Source organism: Podarcis liolepis (assembly GCF_965112155.1).
Source record: "Podarcis liolepis genome assembly, chromosome: 9".
NCBI lineage: Eukaryota > Metazoa > Chordata > Lepidosauria > Squamata > Lacertidae > Podarcis > Podarcis liolepis.
In genome coordinates this window covers 57,896,951-57,923,977 of record NC_139564.1, presented here as the reverse complement: position 1 = coordinate 57,923,977, position 27,027 = coordinate 57,896,951, and the positions used below count along the sequence as shown (strand labels likewise).

Here is a 27,027-nt window from a genome sequence, read left to right as displayed (position 1 = left end):
TGGGATTACCAGCTGATCCGCTGGCTCCTTGAGCGTGCACACTAAACAAACATACAGCTCCTGTCCCTCTCAATCTCACTGAGATATACCAGTAGTTTATTAAACAGTTTAGTACAACATTTGATTCAGAATATTTTTTCCCTGTTTTCCTCCCCTAAAACTAAGTGCGTCTTATGGTCAGATGCGTCTTATGGTGCGAAAAATACGGTATAAACTGCTGTCGAAACTCAACCTCAGGGATAAGTAGCTACCACCTCTAAACACACACACACACATTTACCTATTTATTTATATTGGAATATGTATTCTTCTCCCCTTCTGATGCTTACACACCTATCATAGTAGCTTGCAATAATTTAAAGCTAACCATAATGCGCAGTTATTTTTGTTTTGTTTTTAAAGAAAAACCAGTGCTGAGATTAAAGCAAAAGTATAGGATAAAAATGTATGCATCCACTAAAACAAACACTATAGAGATGGAACACAGAGAAGAGCCTCTCTGTAAGACTGTAGGGCGCAGGCAGGCAGGCTGGCATGCAAGATGGCACTCCCTAAAGTTTCCCAAGCCACTCAGAGCTTTAAAACATCATCGCCAATGCTTTTATTTGTGCCCCAAAACAAACAGGTAGAATAAACAGATTGCTTATGTACTGTGTACTACATATGAAACTTAATGTGCCACTGGGCAAGTTATTATACTTATTTATTCTTCTTGTATTTACATGAAAACTAATAAAAAATATTTGGACCAAAGAAAAAGATATCAGGGATCTAGCTTGCTAACAAGCCATGCTCACTGTCTGCTACCCTTTTACTCTCAAGGGCACATATGTAGCTGCAGTTACTCAATGGGGTTAAATAGGTCCATACTGAGAGGGACTTCCACATCAATTATAGGTTGCACTAGTGAATTTTGGGGCTTGACAGACCTGCTTAATCTGAACTCAAATTGAACCTGCTGGGGGGGGGAAAGTGACATGCCATGATTGGTGCAGAGAAATGTCAAGCAGCTGAGGGTAGGGTAACAACAGTGAATCAGACTAGTGAAACAGATGTAACAGATGTAGGGAAACAGAAACACTGATTTATTGCAGCCTAATACAGTGGTACCTCAGGTTAAGTACTTAATTCATTCCGGAGGTCCGTACTTAACCTGAAACTGTTCTTAACCTGAAGCACCACTTTAGCTAATGGGGCCTCCTGCTGCTGCCGCGCCGTCTGAGCACAATTTCTGTTCTCATCGTGAAGCAAAGTTCTTAACCAGAGGTACTATTTCTGGGTTAGCGGAGTCTGCAACCTGAAGCATATGTAACCTGAAGCGTATGTAACCCGAGGTACCACTGTAGTATAACGCGGGTGGCCCTAGGGCTTGCCGATCAGAAGGTCGGCAGTTTGAATCCCCGCAACGGGGTGAGCTCCCGTTGCTCGGTCCCTGCTCCTGCCAACCTAGCAGTTCGAAAGCGCGTCAAAGTGCAAGTAGATAAATAGGTACTGCTCTGGCGGGAAGGTAAACGGCGTTTCCGTGCACTGCTCTAGTTCGCCAGAAGCGGCCTAGTCATGCTGGCCACATGACCCGGAAGCTGTATGCCGGCTACCTCGGCCAGTAAAGCGAGATGAGCACCGCAACCCCAGAGTCAGCCATGACTGGACCTAATGGTCAGGGGTCCCTTTACCCCTTTAATAGTATAACAGCCTTACATACAAAAGTTCATTCCTTCACACTCTCACATGCTCAAGAAAGTGAATCCAGGATGCAGCTGCACAGATGAAGAAGCAGGACTAGGCAGGCAGGAGCAGAATCCACCCACTATGGCTGGAGTGACCAAGCAGGAGGTGAATGTTCAGCTCCCTACAATCATAGAAGGGACCCCTGAGGGTCATCTACACCAACCCCCTGCAATGCAAGGGGTTCACCACTTCACTATCCTATGTGAAAGTAAAAGGCTGCTATCCACCAGTGGAAAGCACTGCACATGGGGAGAAGCACTGTGTCACAGTCCTCTGTGCCTCCAGCCCAAACACTGGATGGCCTGGTCCTTTGTTGACAGCGACCCCAAAAGTCCTCCCTCTGCCCACCCCACCTTGTGCACCTTGTTAGTGAGCGACAATGATGCTATATCCCCCTCACAAAAAAATACATTTAAACCACTTCATATAACTTAACCTCAGTAATCATCACAACGACCCTGCATGGGAGATCTGCACTGCTCACAGCGTTAACAGATTCAGGACTGGCACTGCTGATAACAACAACATGCCATCATCGCACCCTGTTAAATGCTGAGGGCAGCCAACAAGCCCCAGGACCATAGCTGTCAACGTTTCCCTTTTTTTAAGGAAAATTCCCTTATTCCGAATAGGATTCCTCGCAAGAAAAGGGAAAAGTTGACAGCTATGCCCAGGACATGAGCAGCTGATGTAGGCTCTCTCTCTCTTCACACACACCAGCTTTTGGTGGATGAAGAGGACAGTTGTGCCCTGTTAAATAAGTTTCTAGTCCTCATGACTACAAGAGGATGCAGGCTCGGGGAGCGGAGCAGGGGTGACCCAATGACAACTGGAATAGCTCATTCAGTAGAATCTTAATCTCAAGGTCGTGGGTTCGAGCCCGACGTTGGGCAAAAATTCCTGCGTTGAAGGGGGTTGGGCTAGATGACCCTCGGGGTCCGTTCCAATTCTATGTGGCACCTCAAACAGACTTTTTAAAAATGGCTATGGCGGCCCTGGAGCAGCAGCCTCTTAATCTCAGGGTCTTGGGTTCGAGTCCCACGCTGGGCAAAAATTCCTGCGTTGAAGGGGGTTGGGCTAGATGACCATCGGGGTCCGTCCCAACTCTATGTGGTACCTGAAACAGACTTTTTCAAAACGGCCCTAGAGCAGCAGCCTCTTCATCCCAGGGTCGTGGGTTCGAGTGCCGCGCTGGGCAAAAAATCCTGCGTTGAAGGGGGTTGGGCTAGATGACCCTCGGAGTCCCTCGCAACCCTTCGAGCCTACTCACCGCGGCAGCCTGCCCGGGCGAGCGGTCCCCCCGCCTGGCCTCTGCCCCTCCGCCGCAGCAGGTGGAGCTGGTAGAAGCAGCCCCAGCCCCTCCGCTGGGCGGCCAAGGCCGGCAGCATCCTCCGCAGGGTCCTCCTCCTCCTCCTCCTCCGGGCGCAGCGAGCGGCGCGAGGCGACAGGGAAAGAGCGGCCGCGCCGAGCTCCTCATTCACGCGCCCGGCCCCCGCCGGACACCGGCTCCGGAGCCGACTCCATCGGCCCAGGCTCTGAGCGGCAGGATCCGGATGCGGAACAGGGCCGCTCTGTAGTCTCTATGGTCCGTCCTCCGCCGACGGGCAACAGGACGCATGCGCTACGAGGTAAAGAGGAGAAGCGGAAGGAGGGGAATCAAAAGATCCACCGCGCACGCGCAACCTCCACGTGGGGAAAAGGGGGCAGGAGGAGGGAGGGAGTCCCCGCCTTGCGCTGCAGTGAACGTGGGAACGTGTTCGGGACGGTGTGGAACAGGGCGGCCCATTCTTCCTCTTCTATTGCAATTAGCTGTATGTTTTGAATAGATTGTGTGTGTGTGTTTATTTCCTAAAATTTATACACCGCTTGTGTAAAAAACAAGAGGCTTACGAAACATAAAGCAGTAAATCAAGAAAAAATTATAATCCTTCTTTAGAATAGAAAAGTTAAAATACTAAAAGAGATTCAAATTACTTCTGCATATATTTTTTACATTATTGAGGTTTTTTTCATAAAATGTATACACCGCTTGATTGTGTAAAAAACAAGAGGCTTACAAAACATAAAGCAGTAAATCAAGAAAAAATTATAATCCTACTTTAGAACAGAAAAGTTAAAATACTAAAAGAGATTCAAATTACTTCTACATATATTTTACATTATTGGGTTTTTTTGGGGTGTTTGATGTGTTAGCAGAGGGGTAATACCTCTGGAGGGGGAGACATCTTGTTCCTTCTGGGGGTAAATTCTGCACCTTTGGTCCCCACCCTGCACTCTGCTCTCACCTGTGGCTCCTAGAAGCTATCAACATGCAACTGCAGCCGCCACCCCACCAGGAATGCCCTTGGCCAGCAAAAGTAGGTGAGGGTAGCCTATGGGTCTCAGACCCTCTGTAAGTTAGGGACTTCCCCTGCATGCGAAGGGAGGTTCCGGCAGATTGAGCAGATAAGACCAGTGGTCTGCCCATGTATTGGAGGGAATAAGAGGCAGCTGGGGCTTGTCAACCTGAGAAGAAGGAAACCTCTGACCCTAAACATTTAGAAAAATGTTTTATTATGTTTTCACATATGTTGGAAGCTGCCCAGAGTGGCTGAGGCAACGCAGTAAGATGTGTGGGGTATAAATAGTAAAATTATCATTATGGAATAGGACATCCTTATTTTCATTGGAGAAATGTTGGGGGATATGTAGGACACATGATACTGCTTTCACACTGTGGTTGTAAAGGGTAAGTATTTTAAGAGGAGGTATCAGGCTTGATAATAATATTTTGTTTGGTTTTTTATAATAATTTTAAAGGTATCAGCAGGTTTGGGGGAGCCCCAAGGTTTCCAGAAGCGCGCGTACACACACACACACAAATATGGATGGAGAAAAATCCCTAAAGTGGGAGACCGGGCAAAACAACTCAATGAACATGCTCAATGGGAATGTAGTACTGACTGTCAAAGCAGGAGGAGTGTGGAAAACTAGGGGAATGGGGTGGAATGGAGTAGCTGAAATCCTGAACAGCCACAGGATTGTTCTGCTCCTACTTGAAATACAGTGGTACCTCGGGTTAAGTACTTAATTCGTTCCGGAGGTCCGTACTTAACCTGAAACTGTTCTTAACCTGAAGCACCACTTTAGTTAATGGGGCCTCCTGCTGCCGCTGCGCTGCCAGAGCACGATTTCTGTTCTCATCCTGAAGCAAAGTTCTTAACCTGAAGCACTATTTCTGGGTTAGCGGAGCCTGTAACCTGAAGCGTATGTAACCTGAAGCGTATGTAACCTGAGGTACCACTGTAACATGAATACCTGCAGTGCTATATACCAGCCATTGTGATTCTGATAATTCCTTAACTAGCCTATTCAAAATATAATAGGGTCACTGTGGCAATTTGCAAAATCCTTAATAAATTCAGACTGGGTGCACCTAAGTTGCTCCTTACGGATTTTCACTTCCTTTTCCCCATGCTATCCCCATGGGATACCAAATTCCTATTCAGAAAGGGACAGGTGGGAGAAAAGTGCTCATCCATGCCCTCCAAACTCGGCTGTTTTGATAATAGTTGGAAGGGACCCCAAGAGTCATCTAGTCCAATCACCTGCAATGCAGGAATCTCAACAGATGGCCCCCCATCCAACTGGAAACCATACTAGACCCTGCTTAGCTTTGCAAATGTGTTAGCAGTTTTATTTCTGCACCACTAGGGAGAAAAACAATTGAGGAGGCACAGGGGGGGGGGGAGGCAAGGAGAGACAGGGGAATGCACAGGCAAACGAAAGGTTAAGCCCCTCTGTCCTTCCCACTCCTAATACATTTCACATAATTAACCACTCACTGAATAGGGATTCTACGGCAACCCGGTTCTTATGCCATTGTCTGCCAACATTGGATCCAAGTGTGCCACACACCCTGCTCTGTGAAAATGTTTCAGGGCTGTTTCGTAACTTAATTATTTCAAAGTGCTTTCCACGGGCAGATAATCCTCAATAATGTTACCGATTCAAAAGTCGAAGGAGAAAAACAGTCCTTTGCAATATGACTAGGGAAAGCAGAGATACATGTGATAAATGTACCACCAGAGGGCAGCGTTTGGGAGAAGAAGAGAATGATTAAGTTTTCTCAAAACATGCAGCCCCTACTCTAAATGAAGCGTTGCTTAGAATTGCAGGTAGGGTAGCCATTTAGGCATTGCCAAAAAAAGAGGAGATGCAACCTCAAAACAATAGGGCAAAAGAAGGCACAGATTTGCAAGGAGGAGGAGGAGGTGTGAGTATGGATGCAAATTTAGAAATAATCAGCTATGATTTAAATAGAAATACATTTCACTATAGTAGGGAAGATTGTGACCTAGACGGCAGACTGCGATGCCCAGGTCTTTAAGACAAACATATTTCTCAGTCTCGGTCTCTGTCTGACTTGGACTGGGCAGCCCTTCAAAAGAAAAGTCCTCTTACACCACTCCAATTAGAGCATTGTCCGGGGGTGGGGAGAGACATATACCACCCCCACAAAAAAATACAGGTTTCTGAGAAGGCATTACCTAAAACAGGGGTGCCCAAACTTTTTTCAAAGAGGGCCAGATTTGATGAAGTGAATATGTGTGAGGGCCGACCAAAGTTGTTGAGCTTTTTTTTTACAATTTTACTCCAAGACATGTACTGCCACGGGGGCCAAATTGGGCCCCGAAATAGAACTTTGGACATGCCTGACCTAAAACAAGCTTGTTCCTTGGCTCAATTGTCACCAGATGCAGGTGGCATTTCAGCAGAGGCTGACTTCCATCCAAGGTAGTTAATTGCAGCAATGCTGCAACATCAGACCACATAAGGGACCTAACTATGTCCCTTCTTCAAATATATACAGTGGTACCTCGCAAGACGAATGCCTCGCAAGACGAAAAACGCGCAAGACGAAAGAGTTTTCCGTTTTTTGAGTCGTTCCACAAGACGAATTTCCCTATGGGCTTGCTTCGCAAGACGAAACGTCTTGCGAGTTCTCGCGAGTTTGTTTCCTTTTTCTTAAAGCTGCTAAGCCGTTAATAGCCGCTAATAGCCGCTAAGCCGCTAATAGCTGTGCTTTGCAAGACGAAAAAACCGCAAGACGAAGAGACTCGCGGAACGGATTAATTTCGTCTTGCGAGGCACCACTGTAGAATAATATTTACCCAGGCGTAAACAAAACTCTGAGCAGACACAGAGTTCCTTTCCCCACCACCACTTCCACTTGTATTGTAATTAAGGTGCAGGCCTAAGCCATGACACCTTTTCGGCAATTAAGCACAACTTTGGCAATTAAGCACAACTCCCAGCTGCTTGAAAGCATTCCAGCAGCACCATCCAAGAATGTTTGTTAATATTTAGAGTGCTTAGCAGCATTCTCCTGCCGCCACTAAACCTCAGGCCAGTACTTTGTACCTGACCACATCCTCTCATTTTCACCACCTCTGTAGAGATAATGGGAAATGCAGAGAAGGCTTGTTTGGAGGAGAATGTGCCAAAGCTCATTGAATTGTGTCCAGAATGTAGTAAGTAAGAAGGCATTTCAGGATATGTGTATCAGTATACATCAGTACACTTACATCAGCTGTGAAGCTAGTATTATGCCCTTATCCTGATTCACTGTCCTTTTACTTCCCACTTCTACAAGGCTGTTCCAAAAAACCATCACAATGATTCCCGCGTCTTGCATCATCCAAGCAGCAAAGGGAAACCAAGCTCTTAATAACAGATGCTCCTTTGCAATCTAAACTGGTGTGACTATGACTGCTTACAATTTGGGGGTGAGGAGCGTATGGGGGAACACAATTTGATTTTGACAACATCAAAAAAACCAGAGATGTGACAACATAGGAGGGTGCAATTTAATTTGCGTTGAAATAAATATTAGGCATACAGAGCGTCGTGAATGAAAGAGGGTCACAATAAATTACGAGCGGAGACATTTTGCACAATCATTGCAGAAAGCCCTTGGTATTTCCAATTTCAGACCATCGAATTTATCATTTTTGCTGATTTAAGCAGAACTCCAAATAAATATGGATCTCGGCGCTTACTTTCACAGGTACTGGCATGGATAATTTACGGTTGTGATCCAATTTGTAAATCAGCAGGGGCCACTAAATTGCAGCATAAAAAAGAAAGAGCGAATGAGGTCCTTTTTCCTTTGTGTCAGCAGGCTGCGATGATTATGTTTATTAGATTTCCTTGAAAGGGTTTCACATTTTCTCAAATATGCAGGAGAACTATTTCCCCTCTGAGGCCGGCATTAGCATTTTGTGCCTCAGTCCTCGAAGACAGGGAAAGTGATGAATTTTTCAATTGGTTTTTTGAAATGTATGCTCAGCCCCTGCCAGCCAGGGTACAGCAGCAATCTGCCACCTAAAAATGGCGCCGTTACCAAGGAAGGAGCAGGTCTTCTGCATGGAACTATACGGAATGTACTATGTGAACAGACCGGTATAACTTGATTCAGCTAAGGGCTGTGCACATCTATTCTTAGGTGGGCCCAATCTGACATATGGCGCTGGGCAGGAAGCTAAAATCCTTCTAAAACAGATGCTTGAACTGGATTCAATACCAGTGCAGCCCCTTTCCCTGCCCAATAGCTGACAAAGGACTTGTTTAGCACCCATCTGTTTCCTGCACCAGCTAAGGCCCCACATGCACAGGCCTAGATGATGCTCTGCACATGTTCTCTTGGATCTGGTCCGTAGTATAAACAGAGTCACCCATTTTGCAGTGCTGGCAGGTCAGTCCCCCATAACAAATACCAGAGTTATGAAAAACAGCCAACATGTTCGAGTTACTTGAGAAATTATGCAAATATACTCCATTTGCATATGTTTCAGAGGACCTCACATACGTCTTTTGGGATGCAAATGTCTAGTTTTAGCAGAGAGTATACACAGCTCTGGGCACAGGGTAAGAAGGAAGGTTTTTCATTCTCCCAAGGCCTTTGGCTAAGATTCAATTACCACAAAACAACTTCTAGGAGCCATGGGGAGGGGCTGTAGAAGATTAGCTCTGCCCCTCAACTGCTGCCCCCCTGCTGCTCAGTACACCGCTTTGAAACTGGAGGGGACTTTTAGAAGCTGTTTGTAATAGACCTGCAAGACCCTTGGCTGGAACCTAAACAGATCTTTGCACCCCAACTTTTATATAGAAGGCTATAAAATATAGAAGGCTAATGGAATTGAGTTAGCTGTAAATCCCGACATTCAAAATCATATTCAGGAACCAGTTGTCTTGATTAAGTAATAGTTCTGGGAGGGGTATAATCCTGAGAGCTCTAAAAAACAGTCTTCCAAGAGATCCAACGATAGATAGATAGATAGATAGATAGATAGATAGATAGATAGATAGATATGGCATCGAAACACTGACTTTGCAAGCTGGTTCACTGAGCATTGTGGGTGAGGACTGGATGTTTATTGAGATTCATAAGAATGCAGATGTACATTCCTGAGTGACCAGTTATGTGTGTTTTGTTGCCTGCAGTTGTAGCTGGATTGGGGTGAGGACTCTGTTGTGTTTCTTTTCCTCTAATGGAATTATACTCCAAGCCTCAGGATTCAACATACAACTACAAATAACGTTAAAATAGGTTCAGACATTTCATTCCAGGCTACCACCACAACAGTCACTTTATTGCTGTAGAAATTTTTATAAAATCCTCAAAGCAAGAGAGCCTAGATGAAAAAACGCATGAAGCATTCCTGCACACTAGTGTGCGCCTTCCCTATAAGTAGATGTTTATGAGCCAAAAAGCTAAAAGGGGTGCAATCAACCAGCCGTACCAGCCATTTTTAAAGCTGCATTTGTCCATACCCGGAAGTTTAGCAAGCAATGCACAGGGTGGGCTATCGACAAGCTAATGAATGAGTTCAATCTAAATGACATTCACATTTAATCAAAAAGAAATAAGGTAGTTACAAGGAAACATAGTTTTAAAAACAGCGGCAACGTTCCAAATTATTTAAATGTATCCTTCGGTTCATGCAGTTGTTAAGACACTAAATCATGAAGTGGCTTAGAAGAATCAATGAGTAAGTATAGTGCCTTGGCAAATTCCTCAATTCTAAAATGCAGGCACTCAATGGGGAAAAAATAACTTAATCTTCATAAATAGCAACAAGCTGACAGCACAGTGCCTTTAAGAAGATGCACACACACAAACACACACGTTTACATATCTTCCCAGCGCAAGTTCCCCATCAGATATCATAGAAGACTATGGCTGTAACGTACATACGTCCTGGCCCTTTTTAGGATGCCTAGATCTTACTATCCCTGGCTCAAGGAGGGCTGAACACATTTAAGAGTAAGCCTGGAACACTTAGTGGAGATTTATCTCAAGGAACCACCCAGACCGGGTTGCGCGTTTAGGACATGTGTTCGCTAAACCATCAGCTATCATTATGGAAAACCTCTCCCGAGTATTTCTCAGGAATAGGTTGTATTCTGAGTGGTCCAAGTAATATTACGTGATTCGGACCAAACAGCTCGGCTGGGAAATATCACACAACTGAATACTCTGCGTAGTTAGGAACTGGGAGAGTGGGGGCAGGAGAGCAATGAAAAACAGCAACCTGCCTACACCAACCCCCAATCTCAAGTCCAGGAAGAATTTTAATAAACACCAAGGTGTTTGGTTAGACACAGATGCCTAAATTGATTGCCCTCCGCCCCCAAACCCCAACTTTTTCTGGCTCCCCAAAACACACCCACACTCATATTTTTTCTGGGGGGTGACATAAAAAATGAAAACCAAAAAAAAAAAAGTAGTCACAGCACTGGGGTGATCAGAAAGGCTTAAATTTCTCTGCCCAGACTCTTGGTGGATATGCAAATAACCCTTCCCCAGTTACCATTTCAGAAGCAGAGAGGGGCTAACAGCCCTTTTCTCAGCAGATCTGCAAGGATCAACTGAAAAGGGATAGGCTATGTACCTGCGCATATACGAGTGTGTGCAGCTCCAGGTGGCTTGGCTACAGGAATGTAACCCTCAGATCAAAAATTTTACAAAGTTGGTCAGCTCTGCTTCAAGAAGAAGAAGGCAAGTTATGTACGTGTGAAGCAACTCAGTTTAAAATGCTCTTCAGTCCTCAGGACATTCAATAACCGGCTTATCATGGGAATCAAAACTATTAGGTTGCTGAATCTGTTAAGTGAACCAGTTTGTGCAGTTTTTTCCCTTCTTGGTATGCTGAAATAGCAAATGACCAGACTTCCAATTACCTCTGCTTTGTAAGACAACAGCCCCACTTCTACTGAAATAAGGCTAAAATTACTGGAAGAGCACTTCTTCTCCAGGGAAGAAGTACTGCAATGTTATTTTATTCCTGTGGTGGGAAACTTGCGACCCTCCAGGCCTTAAACTAGCAATCCCATCATCCCTGACCCCTGGCCATACTGGCCGAGGAAGATGTGAGTTGGAGAGCAACATCATCTGGAGGGCCAGAGTTTCCACACCTCTGCTTTATAAAATAATTCCTCTAGTTTGAGCAGGGTGGACAGGATGCTTCCCTGTGCAGGCGCAGCACCCACAGAGACAGAAGTCCTATGAGGTCGCAACAGAGCTGTGTTCCTGACCATGTGTACATGAGAAAGGGATGGGGCAGGAGACACATGCCCACGCCACATTATGGTCCAACACATCTGCAGTTGTGCCCATGCCTATAAACTGAAGGTAGAGGAAGAGAGAAGATTCATGCTGATAACTTGAAAGGCAGACCTATGTCATAATGTAATTTACAGCTACTGCCATGTTTAGCATTGCATCATGAGTATGCAATGGTGTTTGGAGCTAGCCTAACTGCAAGAACTTTAAAAATTACCTCACAAGGGCAACACTTCCAATGTATATTGAAAATTAATGTAACATCCATCTTTATTATTCAGACGTTTCAAAGACTGGCATTTTAAGAAGCCTGCTTTTTGGAAGACAGGAAAAAAAATAGGGCAGTCAGATGATCTAGAGAAATATTTACTTTACAAAGAAATAAAGTGCTTAGGGAAGGGTGGAGAGCTTTCCATTTCAAAAGCATTAAATAAATCAGAACAATGAAATTTGATGCTTCGTTCTACAGTTCACATTTGAAGTAGATGCCAATTGATTTGTATTGACCACAATGATTTACTCAATTGACTAAGCCTGTCTCATTTACTGAATGGAAGGAATACTGACTCAAATGTACCGCATGGGTAGAGATTTCAATAGGTACCCCTAAGAGGCTACTAGTTATGTTGCAGCCACAGCTTGCAGCTTGTTAGACACAATCCAGCTAGTATTGCCTGGACATTATTATTATTTTTTGAATAAGTATTTTCATTCAGTATCAAAGAGGACATACATGACAGCACAAAAGCCATATTGTACAAGGCAGGGTTGTCGCCACTGTTTTGCACTGGAAAGTATTCTGTCTAAGATGGCAAGCGGTCATCTTCCACAAAGCACGGAAACATCTTGAAAAACAAGACTTTTTAAACATATAGGATACAATTCACAGAACAGGCTCTTGGAAGAAAACATGTTTCCATACAACCTTGACTGAGATCCAGAATTTATAAATCACCAGCAGAAATACCAGCTGCTTAGAAAGTTCATCAGACAAACATACGCATGTTTCCAGCGTTGACTATGCAACTGTTGGTGCCAGTCTGCTTATAAAAGAAATGCTGCTGACACAGAGCCTTCGTACAAATGTCGGGCACGACGGCTTCATGATGACATGCTCAACGACAATCCGAAGTTCCGTGAAGAGGGTTCTGAAAATAACAAGACACTTTTTACAGAAATATCTTTGCAACAGTAGCTCCTACATCTCACTCAAACCTAAACCTTCATCAAAATCAATCATAACGAGGAGGAGAATAATAATAATAATAATACAGTAATAATAATAATAATAATAATAATAATAATAATAATAATAATAATTACTTATACCCTGCCCATCTGGCTGGGTTTCCCCAGCCACTCTGGGCGGCTTCCAAGAAGAGATTAAAAATACATTAAAACATCAGTCATTAAAAACTTCCCTAAACAGGGCTGCCTTCCTTACTAGAGCCATATTACCATAGCCAGAGAGATTCTGAGGTTTGCAGAAGTACAAAAACATTTAAACACACAACATTACGGGACGAAACCATTCCCGTACCAGAGAGGGCATTGTGTAATTTGATTACCAATGTTTCTAAAATTAAGACAACTAATGGGCAACAGAGGATGTCCCTGTTTTGTTCTATGACTAAACATTTGGGGTGGGGAGCAATCTGAATTATTTATTCTAATCTATATCTATATCTATATCTATATCTATATCTATATCTATATCTATATCTATATCTATATCTATATCTATATCTAATCTATATATGCCTTCGAAAGCTTTTACAATTTTTTTTGGCCAAAATCACATTTCTTAACTATTTCCATTAGATAATTTGGTTCTAGACAATCAAATAGTTTTAAAAAATCAAGCGGGAGGCTTGTTAAAGGTTATGATTTTTTGTAATGAAATAAAAATGTTCAATAATTTCCTTATTGGATCAGTAACTCTTCACCCTGGAACAAACCCAGATTGGTCTGTCTGTATGCAGCTGCCAATAAATGTTTTTAATCTATTGACCAGATTGGCCGTAAAGATTTTATAATCTAGATTTAATAAAGAGATTGCTTGGTATGATATTGGTGGAGTCCTTGTGAGGTTTGAGAATAACTATGATTCTTGAATGCTTCCAGGTTGCAGGAAGTAGGTTACCGGCTAAAATATCATTGTATAGCCTGGTGTTTGTTCCTTAAATGTTTTGTAGAAGGATGCTGAGAATCCATCAGAGCCAGGTGACTTTCCCATCTTCATGTTTTTAATTACTTCCTTTAACTCCACTTCTTAGTCCATGATATGGCAACACAAAGGAGCCAACTGTTTAAGCACTGTATTTACAGACAACAACAACTTTAAATCATAATTGGTTTCTTACCGGCAATATGGATTTCGGCGGGAGGAATAACGGAGTGTAAGAAATCTGTAGTAAATAAATGGCTGCAGCAAGCTTCCCTGCCCACTGAAAAGAACAGAAGAAAAAAGGTGGGGTGGTGGAGGGGTAGATTTATTTAAAAGGAGACAGTGTAGGATTTGCAGTAAGACACCACCTTATGTTTGTCTTCACACATAGTACAGTGGTGCCTCGCAAGACGAAATTAATTCGTTCCGCAAGTCTCTTCGTCTTGCGGTTTTTTCGTCTTGCGATGCACGGTTTCCCATAGGAATGCATTGAAAATCAATTAATGCGTTCCTAGGGAAACCGCCTTCAGACGAGGTCCGGGGACAGTCTGTCCCCGGACCTCGTCTGAAGGCTGGGGGGGGGGACAAGGGCTTTTCTTCCCACCCCCAGCATTTTAAAAAACCCTGGGACAGCGGAGGACTTCTCCGCTGTCCGGGGCGATCTTAAAATGCTGGCGGGCGGCATTTTAAAATCGCCCCGGACAGCGGAGGACTTCTCCGCTGTCCGGGGCGATTTAAAAGCCCCTGGGAAGGCAGGCAGGGGGGACAAAGACTTTCGCCCCCTGCCCGCCTTCAGAAGGTGTCCCCGCCCCCCTCCCCACTTCGGAACAGCTTTCCGAAGTGGGGCGGCTGGGGCAGGTGTCCCCGCCCCCCCCGCCCCACTTCGGAACAGCTTTCCGAAGTGGGGCGGCTGGGGCAGCTGTCCCCGCCCCCCCTCCCCACTTCGGAACAGCTTTCCGAAGTGGGGCGGCTGGGGCAGGTGTCCCCGCCCCCCCGCCCCACTTCGGAACAGCTTTCCGAAGTGGGGCGGCTGGGGCAGCTGTCCCCGCCCCCCCTCCCCACTTCGGAACAGCTTTCCGAAGTGGGGCGGCTGGGGCAGGTGTCCCCGCCCCCCCCCGCCCCACTTCGGAACAGCTTTCCGAAGTGGGGCGGCTGGGGCAGGTGTCCCCGCCCCCCCCCCGCCCCACTTCGGAACAGCTTTCCGAAGTGGGGCGGCTGGGGCAGCTGTCCCTGCCCCCCCTCCCCACTTCGGAACAGCTTTCCGAAGTGGGGCGGCTGGGGCAGGTGTCCCCGCCCCCCGCCCCACTTCGGAACAGCTTTCCGAAGTGGGGCGGCTGGGGCAGCTGTCCCCGCCCCCCCCCTCCCCACTTCGGAACAGCTTTCCGAAGTGGGGCGGCTGGGGCAGCTGTCCCCGCCCCCCCTCCCCACTTCGGAACAGCTTTCCGAAGTGGGGCGGCTGGGGCAGGTGTCCCCGCCCCCCCTTCCCACTTCGGAACAGCTTTCCGAAGTGGGGCGGCTGGGGCAGCTGTCCCCGCCCCCCCTTCCCACTTCGGAACAGCTTTCCGAAGTGGGGCGGCTGGGGCAGGTGTCCCCGCCCCCCCTCCCCACTTCGGAACAGCTTTCCGAGGTGGGGCGGCTGGGGCAGCTGTCCCCGCCCCCCCGCCCCACTTCGGAACAGCTTTCCGAAGTGGGGCGGCTGGGGCAGCTGTCCCCGCCCCCCCTTCGGAACAGCGTTTTAAAATGCTGGGGGTCGGGAGCGAAGCGCTCCCGACCCCCAGCATTTTAAAACCTCCCCGGGACACGGGGAGATTTTAAAATGCTGGGGGTCGGCAGCGCTTCGCTCCCGACCCCCAGCATTTTAAAACCTCCCCGGGACGTCTTTTGCAGCAAGGGGCTGCAGGGAGATCGCTATCTCCCCCCAGCCCCTTGCTTCAGAAGAGGTCGGGGGAAGCGGGAAGCGAAGCGCTTCGCTTCCCCGCTTCCCCCGACGTCTTTTGCAGCAAGGGGCTGCAGGGAGATCGCTATCTCCCCCCAGCCCCTTGCTTCAGAAGAGGTCCGGGGGAAGCGGGAAGCGAAGCGCTTCGCTTCCCCGCTTCCCCCGACGTCTTTTACAGCAAGGGGCTGCAGGGAGATCGCTATCTCCCCCCAGCCCCCTGCTTCAGAAGAGGTCCGGGGGAAGCGGGAAGCGAAGTGCTTCGCTTCCCCGCTTCCCCCGACGTCTTTTGCAGCAAGGGGCTGCAGGGAGATCGCTATCTCCCCCCAGCCCCCTGCTTCAGAAGAGGTCCGGGGGAAGCGGGAAGCGAAGCGCTTCGCTTCCCCGCTTCCCCCGACGTCTTTTGCAGCAAGGGGCTGCAGGGAGATCGCTTTTTCCCCCCAGCCCCTTGCTTCAGAAGAGGTCCGGGGGAAGCGGGAAGCGAAGCGCTTCGCTTCCCCGCTTCCCCCGACGTCTTTTGCAGCAAGGGGCTGCAGGGAGATCGCTATCTCCCCGCAGCCCCTTGCTTCAAAAGAGAAGACCCGCTGTCCCCGGGGCAAGCTTCGTTTTGCGAAGCAAGCCCATAGGGAAATTCGTCTTGCGAGGCAACTCAAAAACGAAAAAACCTTTCGTTTTGCGAGTTTTTCGTCTCGCGAGGCGTTCGTCTTGCGGGGTACCACTGTAACTGCTTTGACCTGCAAAAGACCCTTACAACTAAATAAATGTTTTCACACAGTATCTGACTTGCACAGAGTGATGAATGACAGCCGCGACAGCCGCAGATCATTAAATAAAATGCGTCAAGATGGCTGAAACATTAAAACCTTATAAAGGAACTAGTGTTGCCCCTCCTGCCATGAAATTATGTAACTTTAGTGTATGTTTACTCAGAAGCAAGTCCACTGTGTTCAGTAGACTTTTCTCTTGGGCAAGCATGCACTGGAAGGAGCTGCCTTATGGCAGAATTCTGTGCATATTTACCTGTACTTAGAAATAAATTCCACTGAATTCAATGGGACCTGGAAGTTTGCAGTGGCTCCCCGTCTGTGGAATGCTCTCCCCAGGGAAGTTCGCTGCCACTTTCATTATACACCTTTAGGTGCCTTTGGTTGATTGACATCCTATGCCCTTTTAAAATGTGTTTTTTTGGGGAGGGGGTATTGTTTTTATTTTCTTGTTTTATATATTTTGTGGTTTTGTATTTTGATTTTGTTCTGTGAACGCCCCTGAGACCTCTGGGTATAGGGAGGTATATAAATTCAATAAATAAATAATAAATTACGGATATATGCCATTCTTCCACCAGTGCTCTGCAAGGTGGCTTAGATACAAAGGATGGTGTTTAAATAAATAACTGTGCAAGGGGAATGAGTTTCGCTTGTACAACAGGACTTCACCCCTCTCCTCCGCCTGTGCACACCCTGTTCCACCCCCTAATCTGCTCTAGAGGGCTGGGGGGACTCCAGAACAGAATTAGGGGTGCACAGTGGGAGGAGAGGGGCAGAACATTCTGTAGAACAATGAGAAATTATTTCACTGATAGAACATTTTGATGCTACTTTGAATATAACCCTAAATTAAATACAATGCTACAAAATAACATGGGATGCGGGTGGCGTTTCCGTGCACTGCTCTGGTTCGCCAGAAGCGGCTTAGTCATGCTGGCCACATGACCCGGAAGCTATACGCCGGCTCCCTCGGCCAGTACAGCGAGATGAGCACCGCAACCCCAGAGTCGGCCACGACTGGACCTAACGGTCAGGGGTCCCTTTACCTTTACAAAACAACAGACACTTAAAATGCAATATTGTCTTTTTGGCATCTGAACCAGAGCTTTCTTCATATACATGAAAGTAAAATTTCTCCAAAAGAACAAGAACAGACTATGCTGATCTTTGCCTTAAGGATCAAGAAACCATCCTTACATTAGACAGCAAGCAAACCCTGTGCATCTTAAAAATAGGGTTCTCAGTGCAGCACAACCACAGGGTCAGGAGATGGTGAGAAAATCACAACCCGACCTTAGTTTTCAGACTGCAAGGACGGTCCCTTATAGGGACATTGCAATGATAAACAAGAAACAGTCTGATTCTGTATTCCCAAGCAGTTATAGAACACCATCCAAATAAAAATAAAGGTTAATGTTTCATCTCATACCTGAAAAGCATAAACACAGTAGCCGGCATCAAGAAGATCTCATTGCAAGCTATAAATTTCAGGATGTTTTGCTGATTAGCATTTAACTTGTCCAAGAGATTTCTTAGGAAAAGAAGACTATTTGAACCTCGTGCCTTGAAAAAAGGGAGTAAAAAAGCAATGTGAGGAAACTTTGTGTTATGTATACAAAGTCAAACCTTGGGAATACTTTCAGCTATGCTATAATTATTTTGTAAACCTTGGATGGCAGTCTAAATAAGCAGGAAAACTGAAGAATTTTGCAAACCTTGCTACAATGTTTATTATGCAGGAAATGGTCAACCTAATATTCAGTTTCAGTTCCCCACTGCCACCATTTAACCCAAACAACCCTGCGAGGGAAGTTAGATTGAATAATGATCAAGGTCACCCAGCGAGTATCACAGCTGCATAGGGATTTGAACCCAAGTCTCCTCAGTCCTCATCAAACATTCTGGCTCTCCACACGTATCCTTTTCTTTCCTACTTGCTAACCCTTTGATAGAAGCAGCAGCACTGGATGAGCAACAGCTGTCCCTTCAAACTGTGGCAGAAAATAGCCAGATCCCCGTTTTCAGTTTACCCCTTTAAAAATCCATGTCTCATCTGAATCCTGCCCGCCTTACAAAGAGCAATGTGGCAAGTAAGGGGCACAAGATCATACACTAACAACATACTTACATCAAGAACCTTCTTTGTGTAGGTGGCAGCGTGAAGCAAAGAAAACAACAGAACTGGGAAAATACTCACTGAAGTGAAAGTTAAGGAGAATTACAACCTCACGCATGTTATTTCACACTATAGTCTGAATATTCAAGCACATCGTCCACTTGTGTCAGCATGCAAGCTTGCGATCTCTTACTTTAAATTCAGATTCTTTTGTATGAGAAAACGTTTGGACCTTAAGATTCAGGTGATTAAAGTTAGGCAGCTTTATTAAACACTTAGTAACACAGAGCACAGTCCTAATCATGGAATGGAATTTGAAAATGATGGTTAGCAGTATGCACTTGTAGAAATATAGGCATCCAGCAGTTTGTGTGTACTTAAGTTATGTAGGGCCAGGGTTGAAATCAGTAGATCAATGTTTTAGAGTGAAATCCTATACAGGTCTTCTCAGAAGCAGGTATAGGATTGCAACCTTATTAAATAAATTGATGGGGCTAAGAAATATGAGCTCACTTGTTTATTTTGATTCAGATACATTACGTCGATAGGTAATAAATAAGAGTTAATAAGGGTGGTGCTTCTGTCTAGGGTGAGACTAGAGGTGATGAGGCCTTAATTTGTGTGACTGCCCTATACATATATAAAGCAGGAAGTGAGGTGGTAATTTCACTAACAACAAAAAGCACACATAAGGCGGGGGGGGGGGAGAGAGATAGAGTTCAGCACCCCTCTCCCCTGAGCTTTACCTCCTTGTAGTTGATTACTCCAGTCAGCAGCGGAGGAAGCTGCTCGGGTGCCTGGGGTGGCGTGCCCAGGATAGAGGCAAGCCACCCATTGGGGTGGGGTGAGGGCATGGCGCACCGTGGGGCCTCCGGAGTCTGCCTGCCTCCTCCCACTCAGCCGCCCTACAGCTGGGGGGGGGAGGTATCGGGCAGACTGTTTGTGCAGCGAGAAGTCTGTGTGCGCCCAAGCCACCGCGTCTCTCCCAGGACAGACACATGGCTTGGGCACGCTGCAGGCCCCGTGGTGAGTGCCACCTGTCATTTTGTCACCCTCCTCAGTGGTGACACCCGGGGTGGCCCACACCCACTGTACCCCCCTCCCTCCGCCCCTGACTCCAGTCCAGTGGTTCTCTAACCTTTTTCTGTGGGCCACACTTTCAGAATAAAATTTTGCTCCCCCCACACCAACATTTTTATTTATAAGAAGTACACTGGAAAACAATATGGGGCTACCTTTGAAGGTGACCCGGAAACTACAACTAATCCAGAATGCGGCAGCTAGACTGGTGACTGGGGGCGGCCGCCGAGACCACATAACACCTGTCTTGAAAGACCTACACTGGCTCCCAGTACATTTCTGAGCACAATTCAAAGTGTTGGTGCTTTCCTTTAAAGCCCTAAATGGCCTTGGCCAAGTATACCTGAAGGAGCGTTTCCATCTCCATCGTTCTGCCCGGACACTGAGGTCCAGCACTGAGGGCCTTCTGGCGGTTCCCTTACTGCAAGAAGTGGAGTTACAGGGAACCAGGCAGAGGGCCTTCTCGGTAGTGGCACCCACCCTGTGGAATGCCCTTCCACCAGATGTCAAAGAGAAGAACTACCACCAGACTTTTAGAACACATCTGAGTGCAGCCCTGTTTAGGGAAGCTTTTAATGTTTAATAGGTATTTTAGTGTTTTGTTGGAAGCTGCCCAGAGTGGCTGGGGAAACCCAGCCAGATGGGAGGGGTATAAATAATAAAAATAATAAAAATAATAAAAATAATAAAAATAATAAAATAATAATAATAATAATAATAATAATAATAATAATAATAATAATAAAGAAAGAACTCCTAGCGGTGCTTGATTTATAGCAAAGAACACAACTACTTAATATTATGATCATGGGACATCCCGAAAGTAAAAAACGCAGATACGCAAGAACGTGAATCTGGCCCGTCATCACCCTGTAGGCTTTGTGGCTGAGCTAAGGTATGAGCTGGAGTAATCCCTGATTTAAGTCTAGCACTCTATGACAGCAAAAGCACAATCAAACTATTACAGAACTGGAAGTATTACAAGACTTGTAGAAAGGATACTTGTAACAGGGTAGGAATTGACAAAGATGAGGGAATACAAAAGGTAGTGGCAGCTGTCCTCCAGCAAGGCTTGAGCCAGGAACGCCCTGCTTAGCTGAAAATGTGGTAGCCTTTGGTGAAGTCGAAGGGCGCTGGTGAGAGCATTTGCCAGCAAGGCACGTTGATAAAAGCTAGCTGCTTCATGCAACCTTGAGAATTATCAAAGGAGAGGTTACCATACAAACCGAGTTGCGGCTTCAAGTCTTCCTCCCAAGAGAATTGCATCATCATTTCAGTCTCTGAAGCCCGCCCTGCTAAGCTCTGCCAAGATGTAACTGTTACTCAGTCTGAGAAGCATTCCTGGTGCTTGGCACTGAACTCTACAGGTGTGCCAAGTTTGGGAGAGTGGGGGGAGGGGAAGAATGTCATTTAAAAGTATTTTCAATGCAGTTATCTATTTGACGTTTCTTTGGAGAGAAAAATGGCAGAGAAACAATAACATAATAACTGGAATCTAGTTAAACGACAATATCAAAACCTAAACAATAAATGACACTCACTTGAGCTGAAGGTGTATAATGTACAGATTACTGAACAGGTGTAAAGCTGGTTCTTAAACAGAACCAAATATCAAGCACTGATATTTGCAAAATATTGGTCAAAGTCCAACCAAAGTCAGTGATACAGGTTTCCTGGATTTTTTCCTATGCAAATTTAGGCTAATTTGCATTGGAAAATCTTTCAGTCAGCATTTAAACATTTTCTGAAAGCCTAGAGAGTGATCTAATTTAGCATTCAGTAAGCAAAGCTTAAAACTTTGAAATTGCTAAGCTTGCCTATTACTGTAGTTGAAATAGGCATCCTTTTGTTGTCACTAATGAACTTAATGAAAGTTAAAACTCCCACATAAAAATAAAGCACTGGAAAATCTTCTGCCCCATATCACTGACTGATATTTCGCATCTATACACTACATTGATTTCCAATGGACAGCTAAGAATATAGATTGATATCTCATATTAAAATGGATGGGAAGTAACAAAAGCTTAACTTTACCTGGATTAGAACAACTGTATATGCATCTAAAATGTGATACAGAGCTTTTAAGCATAATGTATGTTTTGTGTTTCATTCTGTCACTAAAAAAATCAGTGTCCTTTCTAAGGATATCAGGGGCACTACTGCTTTAAAGAACATTATTATATATATTATATATTATAGCTGCCTAACTTTAACATTATTATACATACCCTAGAAGAGGCAGGACAAATAAAGCCGAACAGTAAACTGTGAATATGCGGGAAAGCCACATTGCTGTATCCAACTTATTAGTAATCAGAAATTGCTGTAATGAAAGGAAAAGTAGTTAGTGAATAAACATTTATTTATTGTTTTTATTTATTAAATTTCTATCCCATCCACCCTCCCAAAGCAACCCACTGTTTTACCCACTGTTAAAGAACAACTACCCACCAAACTGACCAGATCCAGAACCAACATAGATAACAGGCAATACGAAGAACACAAAACTTTTGCTTTTTCATAAATGCAAGTGTAAATAACAGATACAAAAGCAATCTCCACACAGTCGCTCTTAAATTTGGAAGACATAATTATGAGACTTCTAAAGACCTATGTTTCGTGATTGCATTTTTGTAACTGTAAATTTTAAAAAACTGTTTTTAATGTCACAGTTTAAACTGTTGTAACCCACCCGGGGATCATAGGGTGAAGGTCAGGCAATAAATTAAAATAATAATAATTAAGAGGGTTTACTTTGAAAATCTGCTCTTTGAGAACCACGAGGATAACTCAGCTGCTCTCTGCTAGCACCCATGGCAGATAGTGGCTAGGAAGCAGTTCTGGTGAACTTCACCACCTTCTGGAATGGAACAGGACATCCCAAAACCAATCCCTACTCAGTCTAGGTTCCAAGGAAGCCCAGTATAGCCCTCCATTGCTCACAGAATGAAGATATCTACTTTGCCTCATGGCTAGGACAGGTGGTGACTAACTGAACTAGCAATCCCTCCCATCTCTGAGCAGTCAGGGCAACAGCAGTGGCTGCAGTCACCTATAAGAACTCTCAGGGTATTTTCAGTAGTGCAGGCATTTACCATATAAAATGCCCTGGGAGTAGTTCTATGTAGAAAATGAAGTCACCACCATATTGTGGGACAGTCATTAAAAACAAACAAAAACAAAGAAAGTTTCTTCTGCTAAACTGCTAGCAGATAAAACTTTTAGGCTGTGTGTTTATGGAAGATAAGGAAGCTATCAGAACTCAGTGTTTCGTGTTTTCCCCAGAAGTCCATCTAGCATCAGGTATGATTCTTATCTGAAGGTCCAATTCAAAAATTTCCTGCAAGAGGATAGAAGTAGCTATGACACAGTCTGCTAATAGTTTCACCAATGCAGTACTGCAAAGTGTACTACAACTACATTCTATCAAGGCAAAGCACCTGTTGAAGGGCCACATGTTGTGCAAACCTATCAAGCCAAATGCAGCCCCATCAGCCAGAAACGGCAGCTCATAAAAAGCTTTTGTTGTTGGTTCCTGCTCAGGATTGCAAAAACAAATAGGCTGTTAAGTATTTTGTGGGTCCAAATAAACAGCTGGTGGGCTGCATCTGGCTTAGTGGATCACAAGTTAAGCAGGCCCAGCATGAACTACCACCGGTAGCATGAAACTGCTTGTGCATTTCACCATGACTAATACAGTGTTGCAAGTTGTTATGTGTATGTGGAAATACCACCTAACCTGAACATTTTGCCAGTGGCCCTGCCTGCCTATAAACTAAATGGGGAAAGGTAAATCTGGTTTCCAGGGAGGCAGTCACACCCATCTTACATAGACAAGAAATGAATCAAATTGCCCAGAACTTGACTGTTCCCAGTTCCCTGCCCTTTTCCAAAATATGCTTTTAGTTCATTGGTTTGCAAATTTCCAAATGCATTCACATTCAGCCCATAAAAGAATTCATTACATGGTTTTGGCATCCTATTGCCACTTCATTCCAACCTTTACACTTTTTTTCTTTTAGACCCAATGTGCATATACACCTGACAATTGAGGAAACAGCTGGTGAACTGGGCTCCAACCCACAATAGCATGTGCTGTAGGTAAAATTTTTTAGTCTCTTTACCAGTCAGTGTGGAAAGGGAGGGGAATCATTTTGGCCCAGTGAGTCAGATTTTTACCTCCGCATACACTACAGACCACTTTTGAAGGTGTGCTGGTCCACCCAGTTGTCAAAGTTTGCCCACGGGAGTGGAGGGAGATAGTGACCCAGCAGGATTTAACTCCCCATGTGTCAGCTGATGCACAGGGTGCTCAAGCCTGTTTTCTGCACCAAAAGCAAGCAGGGTTAAACTGATGCACAGGGAGTTTATTCATGATTTCTAAAAGGGTCCAACCACATTTCTACTTGCCCCACAGGTAAAGGACTCCTGGACGATTAAGTCCAGTCAAAAGCAACTATGGGGTTGCGGTGCTCATCTCACTTCAGACCTAGGGAGCCGGCGTTTGTCCACAAACAGTTTTTCAGGTCATGTGGCCAACATGACTAAACCGCTTCTGGTGCAATGGAACACCGTGATGGAAACCAGAGAGCACGGAAACACCATTTACCTTCCCGTGGCAGTGGTAACTATTTATCTACTTGCACTTGGATGCTTTCGAACTGCTAGGTTAGCAGAAGCTGGGACAGAGCAACAGGAGCTCACCCCGTTGCATGGATTCGAACTGCTGACCTTCCGATCAACAAGCCCAAGAGGCTCAGTGGTTTAGACCACATCGCCACCCATTCCCATATACTCAACATCACATACGGTGCTAGGCATGAGACAGGTGTCTGTGGTTTGGGGAAAATGTCTTGGCAAGCCAAATGTGGCTCACAAGCCGGGGCTCCCCATCCGTGGTACAGTGGTACCTCGGGTTAAGTACTTAATTCGTTCCGGAGGTCCATTCTTAACCTGAAACTGTTCTTAACCTGAAGCACCACTTTAGCTAATGGGGCCTCCTGCTGCCACCGCACCACAATTTCTGTTCTCATCCTGAAGCAAAGTTCTTAACCCGAGGTACTATTTCTGGGTTAGCGGAGTCTGTAACCTGAAGTGTATGTAACCCGAGGGACCACTGTATAGGCAATGCAGAACTAAAGACACCAATGGTCTTAGCATCAAGCAACTTCCTAAATACCTACGTACTAGTGCAGTAACCTAAACATCTGTTGTATAGCCCATGTTTCAGAAAACAGCCAGAACAACTTAGGATGCTTGACACTGAGTCGGCTCCTTCAGCCTGTTCCACAAACCTTTGCCAAAGGCAGCAGTGGAGAGGAAAAGGCCAAGCCTGGAAGCTATAGATTAAAAAAGTTAAGAGGAACTGAAACTTCTCAAGGGCAATTAAGAGGCAAGAGAGGGCAACTTCTAATGGAGATGTGAAACAGGGGAAACTGTCACGGTGTCAAAACTGCCACTGCAGACATCCAAATTCCCTCCTCTACACAACTATCAGAGATTCAGAAGAAACCCTCAATGGAGGTGAGGGGGGAGGCGTGTGGTTGTGTCGATCTGCTCCCACATGTGCCCACTGATCCATGAACAGTTAAAGCTGGGAGGCCACAGTTTGAATCGCTGGGTGACCTTGGGCCAGCCACCATCTCTCAGCCTAACCTGCCTCACAGGGTTGTTGTGAAGGATGAAAATATGGAGGACAACCATGTAGACCACCTTAAGCCACTTGGAAGATAAAGGCGGTGTATAACTTAATCAATTACTGCCTCCTTCGTAGCCCTGAAAACTGGGCTTAGGGGGTGAGCTACGACACCCCCAATCTCAGAATTTGAGCAGATTTGCCCTGCTCCAAGAAGGGGGTACAATACTGGAGACAACCCACAGATTTGAAACGACCTGAAATCAGAGCTCTCCCTATGAAGAAAACCACATACGGCTCTCCATGGGAGCGCATTTATAGGCTCACAGAAGGACAGAATTGTTATTATTAATTGAATTTATATCCCGCCCTATACCAGGGGGTCTCAGGGCACTTCACAGAGTTGGAAGGGACCCCTCCGCACGGTCATCTAATCCAATGCAGGAATCCTTTTCATAGCTGTCAACGTTTCCCTTTTTTTAAGGGAAATCCCCTTATTCCGAATAGGATTCCTCGCGAGAAAAGGGAAAAGTTGACAGCTCTGCCTTTTGCCCGACGTGTGGCACTCGAACCCACGACCCTGAGGTTAACAGTCCCCGGCTCTACCGACTGAGCTACCCCGGGGGCTGAAGAGGCGTGAGGCCGGTTTCGAATAAAATAAAATAAAATCCTCTCAGGCGAAGCGTCGGCACCGCCGTGGGTCGAAGCAGGGTCGCGAAGGCCGCGCTAGGCCGCCCCCGCCGGACTCAACTCACCACGGCTCCGCCGCCCGCGCCTCCCTGCATGGGCCCGTTCTGCGCCGTGTCCGCCATGGCCGCGCCGCCCACCGGCTCCGCTCGGGGCGCGAGGAGGAGGAGGAGGAAGAAGGAAAGGAGAGGATCGGCGACGAGAGGGTTAAGCGGAGAGCGGGTCCTGCTCGTGCCGCGCGCGAGGGCCGTATCTGGCAGGCCGGAAGCGGGGAAGGAAGAGGCGGCGGTTGGCGGCGGCGGCGGCAGCAGGTGCGCGGAAGGAGGCCAGCGAACGAGGGACACTCCTCAAGGCAGCCCCGCCGCTGAGCAGCCCGCGTCGCGCAGGCGCAGAGGGGCAGCTTCCGGGTCGCTCGGGTACGGGTGGCGGTCATCCGGTGGAGCATGCTGGGTAATGTAGTCTTCGAGGCGCAGCCGCCTGACTTCGGGACAAGATCGCTTTGGTATTTACTTTTGGAACCGGGCAGGGTGCTTTTTATGCATTTCTTTTCCCTCTCATTTTTATTTTATATATATTTTATATATTTATAATTTAATTATATATATATAATTAAATCTTATGTTTTACAATTTAGAATATTCATTGAAACAACCTTAAAACGTCAGTGACCTCCCTTCTTTTCTTTCCGTGGTTCATTTTACATATCATAAATCCCTGCATATTTTACATAAACTAAACCATTCAGTATTCCATTTTTACATCTATCAAACTTGTTTACACTGTTGAATTTATCTTAATGCTGCCAACGTTTTCAAGTGTACACAATTTTCCTCCATATATTCAATAAACATTTTCCAATCGTCTTGAAACATATATCCTTCTTGTTCTCTTATTCTATATGTTAAATCCGCAAGCTGCGCTAATAATAATAATAATAATAATAATAATAATAATAATTTATTTATACCCCACCCATCTGGGTATTCTGATGTTCCATCAGTTTAAGTTTCCATTTTAAGGTAACGGCGGGTATACAATTTAAATAAACAACTCAGCGCCCGCAGCAGAAAAGCCTGTGACGCTCTGGCGGGCTCTACTCCTCTCGGCAGCAGCTGTCGGCTGGCCTGGCTCTTCAATCCCTGGACTCCAAATATCAGCCCCAGATTCTAGCGGCCCTGAGAGCCTGGCGCCCGGATGCCCCGCACCCCTAGCGCCTATGGGTAAGCCAGCCCTGAGGAGATGAGTCTGACATGAGAAGTCACTATGGCATACAAGTGGTAGGTACATTAATTTTAAAACAGATG

At 45.8% G+C, this 27,027-nt stretch overlaps 2 protein-coding genes across 3 annotated transcripts in view; both read right to left on the bottom strand.

Moving 5' to 3' along the window:
* The window catches only part of SLC30A9 (solute carrier family 30 member 9), a 33,390-nt gene extending 30,042 nt beyond the window's left edge, over positions 1–3,348 (bottom strand). Inside the window, exon 1 of the mRNA XM_083459996.1 lies at positions 2,999–3,348. Coding sequence (XP_083316122.1) covers positions 2,999–3,116 — 118 coding nt within the window. The 5' untranslated portion in view covers positions 3,117–3,348. The remainder of the gene's footprint in view (positions 1–2,998) is intronic.
* Positions 3,349–7,555: 4,207 nt separating this feature from the next.
* On the bottom strand, positions 7,556–26,135 carry TMEM33 (transmembrane protein 33). 2 transcript variants are annotated; one of them, XM_083460178.1, is made up of 7 exons: positions 25,792–26,135; positions 21,630–21,724; positions 20,401–20,588; positions 18,331–18,398; positions 17,632–17,765; positions 13,699–13,782; positions 7,556–12,483 (listed from the first exon to the last, which is right to left on the bottom strand). In XM_083460178.1, the coding sequence occupies exons 1-7, from the start codon at positions 25,846–25,848 to the stop codon at positions 12,354–12,356; spliced, it is 756 nt and encodes a 251-aa protein (XP_083316304.1). In that variant the 5' UTR covers positions 25,849–26,135; the 3' UTR covers positions 7,556–12,353. The 2 variants fall into 2 exon arrangements, with proteins under 2 accessions (XP_083316304.1, XP_083316305.1); XM_083460179.1 differs by lacking the exon at positions 25,792–26,135 and adding an exon at positions 22,156–22,243.
* Positions 26,136–27,027: the final 892 nt, after the last annotated feature.